General features: G+C 44.0%; 1 protein-coding gene across 2 annotated transcripts in view; it reads left to right on the forward strand.

The window, feature by feature from the left end:
- itsn2b (intersectin 2b) overlaps positions 1 to 13,476 on the forward strand; it is a 37,610-nt gene that overhangs the window by 15,979 nt on the left and 8,155 nt on the right. Inside the window, exons 11-29 of one of the 2 annotated variants that reach the window (XM_048973903.1) lie at positions 66 to 169; positions 652 to 914; positions 1,730 to 1,879; positions 2,356 to 2,496; positions 3,488 to 3,575; positions 3,672 to 3,811; positions 4,565 to 4,645; positions 5,132 to 5,268; positions 5,555 to 5,901; positions 6,465 to 6,589; positions 7,151 to 7,305; positions 8,083 to 8,179; positions 8,743 to 8,939; positions 9,322 to 9,380; positions 9,726 to 9,892; positions 10,441 to 10,486; positions 10,688 to 10,809; positions 11,232 to 11,328; positions 11,412 to 11,606. In XM_048973903.1, coding sequence (XP_048829860.1) covers positions 66 to 169; positions 652 to 914; positions 1,730 to 1,879; positions 2,356 to 2,496; positions 3,488 to 3,575; positions 3,672 to 3,811; positions 4,565 to 4,645; positions 5,132 to 5,268; positions 5,555 to 5,901; positions 6,465 to 6,589; positions 7,151 to 7,305; positions 8,083 to 8,179; positions 8,743 to 8,939; positions 9,322 to 9,380; positions 9,726 to 9,892; positions 10,441 to 10,486; positions 10,688 to 10,809; positions 11,232 to 11,328; positions 11,412 to 11,606 — 2,711 coding nt within the window. The remainder of the gene's footprint in view (positions 1 to 65; positions 170 to 651; positions 915 to 1,729; positions 1,880 to 2,355; positions 2,497 to 3,487; positions 3,576 to 3,671; positions 3,812 to 4,564; positions 4,646 to 5,131; positions 5,269 to 5,554; positions 5,902 to 6,464; positions 6,590 to 7,150; positions 7,306 to 8,082; positions 8,180 to 8,742; positions 8,940 to 9,321; positions 9,381 to 9,725; positions 9,893 to 10,440; positions 10,487 to 10,687; positions 10,810 to 11,231; positions 11,329 to 11,411; positions 11,607 to 13,476) is intronic. The other variant, XM_048973902.1, reaches the window with a different exon arrangement.

The following is a 13,476-nucleotide window of genomic DNA, read 5'->3' on the forward strand; positions in this document are numbered from 1 at the left end:
TGCAAATATTGTATAACCTGTATACATACCATTAACATTTGCATTTTTTTATTTTACTTCCTTAGGAGTGGAAACCTGAATGATATATCAAATGGAAACATTCCTTCTATCTATGTTGGAGCCACTGAGGACTTTGAGGCAAAGACGTCGCAGAAAGCTAAGAATAATGGTACATGTGTCATTCATACACACAACTCAATAATCGTGTCTTCCAAGATAGGTTTGAGATCCACCTATCTGCAAAAATGTTGGTGAATTCATGCGTAGGCTTGATTTTTAGATTGTGGTATTAATCCAAAGTAAAACCACTAAACTGTACTTTCAGTGCTTGCTGTGTTATACTCAGTATTTATCAAGTTTCAAAGATGCAAAGGTTTTAAGTTCCTCTACAATCAGGGCATGTGTTGATGTTGGGGATGATTTTATGATTTGATTCTTAGGGGGGGGCTTAGCTCCCAGTGAGATGTACGAAGTTATGATTTGCTACTGCGTTTCCCCTGGGTTCTAACATTCTAGCCTAACTCTCGGTCTTGGAAGACTCTGTCACGATGGGCCCCCTAACAGAGCCCTAGAAATGAGCCTGGTCGATGTTCAGGATTCCGAAGGACAATGAGCTTGAGGCTCCATGGTGGCTTGCTCTCATTGGCTCAGTGACGTTTGAGGACAAGCGCAAGGAGAACTTCGACCGGGGCAACGCGGAGCTGGAGAAGCGGCGGCAGGCCCTGCAGGAGCAGCAGCGGCGGGACGAGGAGCGCCGGGCCCAGGAGGCACGCGAGGAGCAGGAGCGACGCGAGCAGGAGGCCCTAGAGCTGGAAAGGAGGCGGCTACTGGAGCAGGAGCGGAGGCTGGAGCGCATGCGAGAGCTCGAGAGGCAGAAGGAGGAGGAGCGGCAGAAGGAGCTGGAGCGCAAGGAGGTGCGTGAAAGGCCTGTCTGGAGGAGCCGAACTGAGGCCTCCTTTTTACACCCTGGGCCGGTGGGCTCCTTCATCCCAAAAAGATCCAAATTCATCTACAGTGCTAGACAGTGTGGATGGGAGATCAGTAAAACTGACCTCCTCTACCTTTAGAGCTGGTTACTCTGCATGCACTGCATTGTGATCCCATGACGTTCCATAAGGAGTGGACTGGTTTCCTCCACCATTTATCGAACATTATTGTGTGATTATTTTATATATATTCATTCTATATGCATTCATTTATTCGTTTTGAATATCTTCCACCTTTTCTTATTCTTGAGAGGGTTGGGGGGGGGTACTTAAGCCTATTAGAGGCAGCATGGGGTATAAGAGTTTCACCCCAGGCAGAGTGTTAGTGTGTCTTAATGGTTACTGGTTAATGGTTAATGAAATGAGTAATGAGCTGAGCATATTTACAAGACTTGTCATATCGCATTAAGCATAATGGCTTTACAGAACTCATTTTCAGCATAATTGTTTTTCAGATTCCTTGTGGAAATACTTACTATGCTTGTCATCATATAGCCTTTGATTTTAGTGATCAAAGTAAATAAATGATTGCTCTCCAACTTGGGGAAAAACTTTAAATGGTTTGTGTTAAATCATAATGATGTAGTCTATACGGAGTGTGTTATGTGTTTATGTGTGATGTTTATTATTCTCTTTCAAAACCATCACTGAAATTTTAAAGCCTAAATCAGTAACCGGTGCTGCTTCTACACCGTCAGACAGTAGCACTTAAGCGCGAGTTGTCTGCTTCCCCGCGGCTGCAGGCAGCCCGACTGGAGCTGGAACGGCAGAGACGGGAGGACTGGGAGCAGAGGAAACAGCATGAGCTGCTGAGCTGCAAAAACCAGGAGCTGGAAGACATCATGCGGCTGAAGGCCAAGAAGAGGAACCTGGAGATGGAGCTGGAGGCTGTGGTGAGGATCGCGTCTGTTCATGTAACCATTTCCCTATACTAAACCTTGTATACTTGGGAGGACTTAGCATATCAGCGTTTTGAAGTATTTAAAAAATTTATATGAATGTTAAAAGGTTAGTCACTAACGTTTCATTAGTTGAAGTGTTCCGTGAAGCAGGATTTCTCAGTTATCTGGGTTAACTTGAGCTACAAGCTGTAACTACAACTTGAGCATCTTGTCTGTAAAGGGCCCCAGGTTTGTGGGATAACCTTTAGGTGAGCTGTTCAAACCCAGGTGTGAGGACTCTTCGGCCAATCAGTTCTCTAATTGGGGAGTTGCAGCGAAAATCCACATTCACAACGGCCCTTTCTGGATAAGATTGCCCACCCCTGGTGTAGAGTATAACTCGTGTTAGATCAAGATCATGTCAAAAGAGGATATTTGCATGTTCAGTGGCCCCTAGCAAATGTAGTGATACTTTGCACACTTAACAGGGGGACAAGCACAAGCAAATCTCTGATCGCCTCCGGGACGCACACAGTAAGAAAAAGATACAGAAGGCCGAACTGGACCTGGTTAACCAGCGGCGGGACTGCCACATCATGGAGATCAACACCCTACAGAAGCAGTTTGAGGTTGAGTAACTGCATTCGGTTCTTTCTACTGGCCTTTTATAGGAAGCAGTGAACAATGTTTAGCGACAGCATTTCCAGTTGATCAGAGCCAAAGTTAAAACCGGATCCACCCATCTTTCAGCTGCATATCTAGTATAGGGTCATGGGAGGTCTGGAGCGTAGGGCATAAGCTGGGGAACCTTCCGGAAGCGGTCATGGCCTGTGGAAGGGCACATACACACACTCTGGGCGACTTTCAGAGGCACCGGTTTGCCTAAGTGCAAGTCTAAAGACTGCAGGAAGGAGCGGGCGGCCAGAGAAAGCGCGTGCGACGCAGCTAGAGCATGCGAACTCTGCACATGCATTGAGTCAGGGGAGGAATCGAGTCGTAGACCAGGAGGTGTGAGGCAGCCACTGAAATGCAGCCCAGCAGCAGTTACACAATAAGAGTTGGTGAATTCTCAGCTCCTCTTTCAACACATAAAACCTGGTCCTTTCATCTTGCTGGCAATACCACATACCTGTATATACACAAAACTGGCAGAGCTGTAACGTAAAATGTAAACCTAGGGCACCCCATGGACTTTGACCAGTACAGCACATACCAAATATGCATTATTATTTTCAGTAGTGGGCATTTCAGGTCCAGAAGCTACCAATCTGGACCAAGATTTTGTTTCTAGTAACTAGTTGAGTGTTACTATGACCCGTTTTGCTCAACTGGTTGCTAGAAACAGTATCTTGGTCTGGATTAGTAGTTTTTGGACCTGAAATGCCAAGCACTGATTATTTTGTAATAATGCTTTGGCTGCAGTTTGTGCTTAGAGCATGTTTAAGTTCTGTTGTGTCAACAAATACACGTATGTGCTAGCAGACAGTTTACTTAGCATTCTGAATGTGACTCATTACATTCTCATTACAGTTTTCAGCTACACTGGCTGCTGAACTTAGAAGAGCTCTTAAGCTTTCCAGGTCTGATTTTTTTTCCTTTTTAATTCATTTTGAAATCTAGGACTATCAGAAGAAGCTCTCTCTGCTGGTTCCAGAACATCATAGGCTGAAGGAGAAACTGAACAACATCGGCTTTGACAACCTCCCCAGTAAGACTGATCTCTTGTAATTCCCACTGTAGTGAAGAGCAATAAAATTTGAGTCTGCTCAAAAAAAGCATGGCCTCCCCTTTATTTTCTCCATAGTATCATCTATGGCAACTTTAAAGAAAAGTGTGGAGGACAAGGACATAACATGTCGGAAACTGAAGGAGCAGCTGGATGCCCTAGAGAAGGAGACGTCGGCAAAGCTTCTGGAGATGGACGATTATAACAAGACCATCAAGGTAGGTTTAGGAAGAAGATGTCGCATGTTTTTTTCTGACTGCATGCAAATGTTGTTTTTTCCCAGAATACATTGCTTCTGTAAGTTCTGTAAAGATTTTTTTTATTGGCAAATTTTATAACTGTTTTTGATGTACTCCTTCTGCATCGGTGAGCACTGGTCGATTTTTAAATTGCCTTATTCTGTATTCCTGAAATGTGTAGATTTGTTCCCTAAGAGGGATTTGGGCTGCTAGCGGTTATTTGAAGTGCCGTAACACTCGCTCTAGCATCGAGGCTCTTATTCATGGCTGGTAATTGCCGGAGCGGTGTAGCTAATGGCTCCAGGAACACGCAGCTTGAATAAATACGCAAGGTTGATGTGGCATCCTCTCCCCGTCAGTCCCTGTAACATAGCCGTCTTCAAATTAAAACTGCCCCGGGTCTGTCCCAGTGATTTAGCACCACTGAAATGCTAAGCTATGTAGGTCAGATAACAATGCTGTCTGACCCGAAATTCTGCTTTCACCCTGTATTAATTGTCCGGCCGTTGGCTCCTTTGCTGAACGCATACACAGGCAACTGAGCACATTAGCAGAAAAAAGCCCTCATTACGAGCTAACAAGCTAACTGTGAACTGTGCGTATGATGCTAAATGTGGAAATACTAACGTTTCAGCTCGTATCATTTCCGTCTTTCTTTTTGAACTTTTCTGCTACTGCCCTTTTTTCTATCTTTATCTCTTTCTCTTTCTTCCTCCCTCGCTTCCCCTGCAGTCTGACGATATGGACGACTGTGTGCTTCACGGCCTTCTGTCTTTGCTGGGCTGTCTTAGCAATCTCTTCCTCCTCATTAAGGTCACCCTAACTCATTTTTCTCACACTTAACCCTCTCGTACAGTTTGGACATTTGTCAATACCAGTGTATAAAAACAAAGGTTTTAATATCTACATTCTATTTTGGGTAACTGTACAAAGGGGAATAATAATAATAATAATAAACATTGTCGCTATAACACTATTATTATTATTAACGCACATTATCGCTGTAACTATTGAAGATTTAGTTCCCCTTATCAGTAATTAAGAGGATTATCTGTTGTTGAATGTCTGTTTAATTAGAGCTATCATGTCCTGCTACCGATTTTTTTTTTATTTTTTTATTTTTTTATTATTATTATTTTTTTATATATATGATTTGAAAGAGAAGGCCTGTTGTCTCACAGGCACAAGTAGGCCTGCCACTCTGACGTTTGGGTAGCATAGGTGATGTAGAGGCATCCGGTGTGCCCCCCCCCCCCCAGGTGGCCCTTTGCTGATATGGCTGTGTGTCTGTCGTCTCAGGAGTTGCGGGAGAGCCAGAGGAAGCAGCAGTCAGCCCTGGACAAGTTGTATGTCGTGAAGGAGGGCAAACTCCGCGAGCTGCAGAGACACCGCGAGCGGCTTTTTGAGAAGCGGAAAGAGGAAGAGGAGGCAATCAGGTGACCTGCTGGCTGCCTTAACGTTACTTTGTGGTATTTTAGGGGGTGGCTACATCACTGATTTACACATGTTTCTTTCCCGTGGTTAGACAAAAGCAGACCCAGTTCTAGTAGTGATAACATACTAAACATTGTACTGCACAGAGTACGACTGAAAGTAATCTGTCAAATACCAAATGAACGGTTCTGCCACTGTTTATCATTGAGGTTTGTGTTTACACATAAATGCAGATCATATTTTAAAATTTTTTTTAAGTTGTCTTGTTACCGACAAAATAACATGCAGGAGAGCTAAGATGGAGAAGGACCGGCAGTGGCAAGAGAAACTGCAGCGAGATGAGGAGGCTCGCCAGAGGCGTCTGAGGGAGGAGAGGGAGGCCAAAGTCCAAGCAGAGGAGAAGCAGGAGTTCCTGGATCGCCTGCAAGCGGCCAGGGAGCAGGTGGACAGTGACCAGTGGGCCGTGGAGGAGGAGGAGGAGGAGAAAGGGAGGGAGGCAGGGAAGGAGACGAAAGAAGAGGAAAGGAGACAAGAGGAAAGGCAGCAGGAGGATATCTTTGATGGACGAGGAGGGCATGTGGCGGCACCAGAGCCGCAGAATGATGTGGTGACAGGGACTCATCAGGACGGAAGAGGTAACAGACCTGGCTTGCCTGGTTGCGTGAAGGTGTTTAGCAGTGCTGGTCGACGGCCATGTAGCAGCCTAGGCAACCGGCATATCTGGCAACCTCAGCCCCCGAGCAAACGGGCCTAACCACTTTCATTTTATCTGGGACGGGGTGTGCCAGGGGTTGCTCCAACTTTGCAGGGGGGGGGGGGGAGAAGGTGGCGTCCTCTCGGAAGATGCGACCCGGGGCAATTGCTCATCTTGCACTTGCCAGCATCCATCCAGGAACGACATTTACAAAGTCTCGATCTCAAAGTCATTAGAGTGTTTTAAGTAGCCTGGAGCTAAGGCTGGCAGGAAGGTGGCACTCTCCCAGTTCAGCCATGTTGGGCTCCGCCCCCCTGCTACATAACATTGCAAAAATGATTTTTCAGAACTGGATTGTTTATTGTATGATGACAGAAATATTTAACAGCATGGTGTACAGGGCCAAGGATTATGCTTTATGCACAAATTGTACAAGAAGGATACAAATCATGGATATCTGAATTTATATCCGTAGAACAATTGTGGTTTAATTGTCTGTTTCAGATACTCTACCGTCCGTCACTTCTGTACACATGGAATCTGAGACTTTGACGACTCGCAGAGCCCTGTACCCCTTTGCAGCGCGGACTGTAGACGAGCTGACGTTTGAGGCTGGTGACCTTATAGAGGTGCGCCCGCGGTCATGTGACTTAAGAATGAAGAATATCAGCTCTTTGTGTTGCTTATGCTGGGTTTTTCCTTTTCAGGCTACATCTGTCACAGCCCGTGTTTGCTGCGCAGTGGCATGTTTGTGCTCCTGTAGCTCATTGTACTAACTATGCGACGGTCATGGGTTCGAATCCTAGGGTATACCCACAAAAAAGGAAAGTGTCAGATTGGGTAAATGTGTAGCCTTATGTACGTCTAAGAACCTCTTTCGTTTGCTGTATAGTCAGTGGTTTTAAAGCTGCGTTACCAGTTAGTGTTTTAGCAGCCCACTTCTGACACATCTTTGCCTGCTGGTGAGTGGCTCAGCAAGTCACATGTCCATTGGGCCCTTGAATGAGGCCCTTGGTACCCCATAGTGCTCTAGGGACGCCAGATAAAAGGCTGAGCCTGCGCTCGGACCCCATATTCAGATATGTCAACAGAAGCATTACATTGTACCTATGCTCATACTTGTGCATATGGCGAAATAAACCATTACAATTGCCATTGTCTTATTATTTTTTCAATCTCCTGCCCACTAGGTGGACAAAACAACTGAAGGTGAGCAGGGCTGGCTGTATGGCAGTTGCCGGGATAAGACAGGCTGGTTCCCAGCGACCTACGTGGACAGAGAGTCTAAGCCGGAGGAACCGTCCCCTGTCCAGCCGGCCCCGATGCCCCCGACCCTGCCCACCATGTGAGTCTCCATTCTCTGTACTGGCATCCTCTCTCTTCCATCCGCTGCTTTGACTTAAATGTTAGACACTTTGGCTGCTTATGGATGAAATGAAAAACAAAATAGCACTCAATAATTATGTATTGCACTTTGTGTAACGTTAAACCTTTTAAAATTAAAATTTGTTTGATGTTAATCAGTTCTGGATCAGGTCTATTAGCCATGTATGTTCTCACATTGAATAATGGGGTTTGGGGGGTAACGGTATGACTGATGTGTAACGGGGTAATACGGGGTAACGATGCCACTGGTAGGTAACGGGGTGACTCCGGGTGACGGGGTGATGCCGGGTAACGGGGTGATGCCGGGTAACGGGGTGACGCCGGGTAACTATGTGCCTGGGTTAGCTGTTCCTTTGCTTTTTTTGTTGCTCATGGTGTTCTGTAGCATTCATCATAATTCATCATAATGGTTCTTTATGACACTGACTTTATTTAGCAGGCCCTTTTGTCCAAAGCGACATACAAGTGAGGCAAACGGCAAATTACAACCGTCACTCATCGTTTTTGTTGTTCATTGTATTTTTGTTTTTCTTCGAGTTTATCATTCTAGTGTAAAGCCGGTTTTCTCCAATAGCTGCTGCCGTTTTGGTAGCTAACGGCCTTCGCAGGAACGTAAACAAAGAAGTGCATGCTCCGCAACGTGCTATTTTTGGATTTGGACTTGTGCTAGCTGCGCTATTCGCCACCCACGCCTCACTCCTGTGAACATCACCTGCGCTTCTCTGCTCTCCTGCAGAGTGGAGACAGAGGCTGGCACCCCCAGCACCGGGAGGCTGAGCTCTGCCTTCTCCCCGACCCACATGCCGCGCGTGGCCACTGAGGAGCAGCCACAGGTCAGGAAATGCCGGGGCCCATGTCACCTGGCTGGTCGACTCGATGGCAGACGACATCACACACTACACGCCATGAACTGCACTTTAAATACTTGGCTCGTTCTGTAATTAATCGCATATAATTAAACTTAATAAATTCACGTCTGCTTAATTAACTCCGTAATTAAATTGTTATACTCTTGTCCCCACATGGTGACAAGTGCAACTGATTTGCCTTGATTTCAATCTGCCTTTAATGTCATTCATGAACAGACCTGAACTGATAGAGGAATCAACTGATTTTTATCATGTAGTCAAAGTAATTGTAAATGTGTCATTTGACAATTCTAAGCAGGTGTATTTTCTGTATTTAATGAACAGCTTTAGTTCAGAGCAATAAACTATAAGTGGTAGTAAGAATAGAGATTCAGTACAGTCCACACAAAGTATACATAGGCTGTTGCAATAAATTACTGCCTATATGCATATTTAACCTTTCATGTAGTGAAACAGGACTGTGATGGCTGTTGACTCTATATATAGCATTTTTCCAGGAAGGCTTGATTATCGGTGATTTCTCTCAGGTTGTGGGAGACCTCCAGGCCCAGGCGCTGTGCTCTTGGACGGCAAAGAAGGACAGTCACCTGAATTTCTCCAAGGATGATGTCATCACTGTATTGGAGCAGCAGGAGAATTGGTGGCAGGGGGAGCTCAATGGGGCCCGGGGCTGGTTTCCTAGGACCTACGTCACCCTGCTCTCTGAAGGAGATGCCAGCCCAGAGTAAACTTTGCCTTTTGCCTGGAGAGATTTAGCAATAAGGCTATTACCTCAGTTACCTCAAAGCTAAGCTGGCTTTGAGAGCCGTGCTCAGGCAGTCACACATGATTCTAATCAAACCACTAAACCATTGATTGTCATCCATCCATTTTTTTGGGTAAATGCCCAAAGAAGGATGCATGTAAACTGAGAAGGTAACTGATTTCTTGATACAGGACTGTGGCAAAGAATAGCTGACAGACTCGTAGGGCCAGTTTCTCTGCATGCGGTGTCTCTTAATTAGGCATGACAACGTTCCGCAGTTTTCTGCAAATCGTTCTTTTTGTTATTAATTCTCTGATCAGCAATCGGGTTTAATATCTAACTTTTGTTTTTGCTTTGATAGTAGTTCAATGCACACATCAACAGATGGAGGGGAAACGACAGAGACGTCTCAGATGGAAGGTAGGATTTACCGTTAGCTCATGTAACAAGATCTTTACATTTATAGAGGGATGTATGTCTTGATTTTTGGGGTTTGTATTGCTGGTGGGTGGATGCATAGAGAAATTATTTGCATTGGATGCTAAGGTGCTGTATTTTGTAGTCAGGATTTGAGTGTTAAGTGATTGTTTTGGATGCCAACTAGACGACGATGAATTGTATTTAAATACATTTTATTCGTTCTATTTGAACTGCATAGTACATATATATTTTATATTTGTCTCCAAACACTTCATATCACATTAGTTGAAGAATGTAATTCAAAGACTAGAAACTGGTGACTAATCATGCATTACATCCAATCAGAGTATGTAGCCCTGTACACTTACGAGAGCCCAGAACCGGGAGACTTGGCCTTCAACCAGGGGGACAGTATCCTCGTTACAGAACGCGACGGAGAGTGGTGGAGGGGCTGCATCGGGGACAGGACTGGCGTCTTCCCCTCCACCTACGTCAAACCAAGAGAGCCTGACGTAAATGGAAAAATTGTTTCTATATATTGTCAACGTTTGTACGATCTTTGACTTTCCATGGATTTTTTTGCTATTTTTGAATTGTTGCATATTTCTGTATATTTTCCTGTACCTTACTTATATTTGATATGGCGTAGTACAGTGGTTAGCACTGTTGCCTCACACTTCTGGGACCAGGGTTTCAGTCTCCACCAGAGTTCCCTGTGTGTGTAGTTTGCATGTTCTCCCCATGTCGTCGTGGGGTTTCCTCCGGGTACTCCGGTCCAAGAAAAAGCATGCTGAGGCTAATTGGAGTTGCTAAATTGCCCATAGGTGTGCCTGTGTGAGTGAATGGTGTGTGAGTGTGCCCTGTGATGGACTGGCCCCCCATCCTGGGTTGTTCCCTGCCTCGTGCCCATTGCTTCCGGGATAGGCTCCGGAACCCCCCGCGACCCAGTAGGATAAGCGGTTTGGAAAATGGATGGATGGATGGATTACTATTGTATGGCGCAAATGTTATAAGAGAAGCCATTGTCAAAACAAATAACAAATAATCTCTGTCTTTTCAGATCTCTGGTAATAATGGCAGACCAGGCGCCTCTGGCAAGAAACCAGGTATGTTTCATATTTCAGGCAGTTGTACAAATGTCATGCTGGTAGTTATGTAGGATATGCAGGGCAGTGCGAGTAAGGAGAACAGAAAACTGATGTTTATCAGTTTAATCATCAGCAGAATATGCTTGGTGTATGAATGCCTTATCTAGCTGCCAGGTGAATGCGTGGTAAGCATGCTTTGTCTTGCTCTGTGCTTTCCAGAGGTGGCCCAGGTGTGCAGTGCATACATGGCCACTGGAGCCGAGCAGCTCAGCCTGTTGCCTGGCCAGCTGATTCTGATCCTCACCAAAAACCCCACAGGATGGTGGCTTGGCGAGCTGCAGGTCCGTCTTGCCAGTTTTGAGCAAAGCAATGGGACAGACTCTCTCTTTTTGGTCAAATTTTCGTAGAAACCGTTTCGTTTCTAAATGGATTTATTCTTGTTAATTCCAGAATTGGCGGTTGTTTTGTATTTGATTACGTTAGTGACTTCCAAAGCCAGTACGATACAAATATGATGTAATGAGCATGTAAAAAAAATATAAGCAATATACTAAAGAAGTAAACTATATATTAAAATAAGCACATATTTAGGTAAACAAACTATGAAAGATATCATAAATGGACACTATGCAATAATAAGAGTACAAGTGTTTTTGAAGGTTATTGCATGTACTTGTATATTTCACAATGTAAATGAATCAATGTAACGTTCCATTCTCAAAAAATGTTTTATACTTGACAGTTTTTCATTTCTTCTGTCCAGGCGAGAGGTAAAAAGCGTCAGAAGGGCTGGTTCCCTGCCTCCCATGTTAAACTGCTTGGTCTCAACAGTGGCAAATCCACCCCAGCTCCTCTCCCAAGTAAGAGCGCATTTACTGCAAGCCTACAACCGCCTGGTAACCTGTTGGCCCCTCTCACCTTCTGGGCATCTCGTGTCCACCAGTCTGCCAGGTCATTTCCTTGTATGACTACACGGCCGTCAACGAGGATGAGATGAGCTTCTCCAAGGGTCAGCCAATCAATGTCCTGGAAAAGACGAGCCCGGATTGGTGGAAAGGCGAAATCAATGGAGTTACAGGGCTCATCCCCACCAACTACATCAAAATGAGTACCAATGAGTCTGATACCAGTCAGCAATGTAAGTACCAGCTTAAAAAAATGCTTATCAGCCAGGGTGTTTGAATCAGTATAGAGGGGGGAAAACTGCTTATATCAATGCAAAGCTGGCTGTTACATTAGCATGTTAATTAATGTATATTTCAGTACCTAAGTCACTAAGAAACTTTCTAATGGAATACTATATGACCAGGGTATTTTTTTCTTTTTATTGTAGTGAGCTTGTCAAAGGTTTGAATTATAGATGGAGATAAATGAGCAAAGTCCTGTGTCTGCTGTGCGTTTGCTGCTCACTTTCCTTGACTAATCAAGGGATTCGTTTGTCACCAGCTGTTCTTAGATCTTTCTACTCAGGGATGCTTTCTTGTACAAGGGAATAATATATTGGTACCTCCAGACCTTTAGCTGATTTTAAGTCTGTTAAAAATATAAAGAACCAGAAGTCAACCAGAGTATTTTCCAAATTTGACGAAGCACCATAACTACATGCAAGCTGTTATGTATACGTATATGGATACATAATAATTAATCTGAATTAAGCATTAAAATTAAACCATCCATTATGGAAAGTGAAGATTCTCTTTCTTTTTAAATGGAAAGTTTGGGTTTACGTATTTGTTTGCCAGAAGGTATACCAATAAAGGTTACATATTGCATTGACTTGCACAAAATTCTAGGAATTCTAGCAGTTGTCTGGTACGTTTAAAAGTTATGACATTGTTTTGGTCCAGTTTATAAGCAATACAGTCTCTGCGGAATAGTGCCAAATAAGTTATATTACACTGATGTGTGTGTGCGAGAGAGAGGAAGTGGGTGCAATTCAAATGTAAAGATTTATTATAAAATACTAGATAGTTTGGAAGTGTGCATTGTCTTTAATGGTGCATAAATTAATTTTAAAAGCTTTTTGACTAATCTGTATTAAATTTGAACAGTAAAGAATCTTACTCTGTATGCTTAACCATACCAATAAACCAGATAATTCCTGCTTTTACTTTGATACTAATATTAGGACCTAAAAGTATTCCCACATGGCTTCTGTGAAGACTATAGCACTTAATCTTCAGTGTTATAGTTAAGTTCACAGTCAACTTAATTTCTTCCATCTCTCTCCATTCATCATCCATCTTTCTTGTTGTTTTCTGTCATTTTCCCCCTGTTGTTTTGTTCTCCTCCTTTCCCTTCCATCTCTGTTTCTCTATAGGATGATAGGGTTTCCTCCTCTTCTCCTTCGCACCTATCAGAGACCCGGTTTTACGTAGGCTCCGGGACAACGACGGCGACCCACCTCACCCATTGGATAGGGCTTCTCAACTCAGTGATTTTTAATATATATATTTTTTCTTTACCCATAAGCCCCGTTTTTGGCCTCTTTTGATTGGCTATGCCAGCTATGCTAAACCTTCGTGCTCTGCACCGGATTCCTTGCTCTCTTGAGGAATTAGCGGGATGCTAGTTTGAAACCGCCTGAGACTTGGGTCCTGTCAACATGTTTGTTTATGCCGCTGATCTAGTTATTTGTGGACTGTTATTTTAGCAGAGGTTTAGTGGGTCTTTCTGTGGCTTTTTCTTCTGTGAGTATCCTGTCTGCTTTTGGTTTATTATTCCTGAGATGGATGGAATGTGGATGGACATTTTTCATCCTATTGATTTTGCCCGATATGGGTCTTCCATCACACAAAAACTCATTCTCTTTATACAGTTTGAGTTGAAATGCTTTTTAAAAGATGTCACCCCTTTTGGATACTGTGTGTGTGTGTGTGTGTGTGTGTGTGTGTGTGTGTGTGTGGGGGGGGGGGGGACGGGGGGGGGGGGGAGAGACGCTCTAAAATTTTGAAAATGGCCTTTTGTTTTGTACTAAGTTCTAGTGTTTTTCCCTTTTGAAATAATTT

Source organism: Brienomyrus brachyistius, chromosome 14 (genome assembly GCF_023856365.1).
Source record: "Brienomyrus brachyistius isolate T26 chromosome 14, BBRACH_0.4, whole genome shotgun sequence".
Lineage (NCBI taxonomy): Eukaryota > Metazoa > Chordata > Actinopteri > Osteoglossiformes > Mormyridae > Brienomyrus > Brienomyrus brachyistius.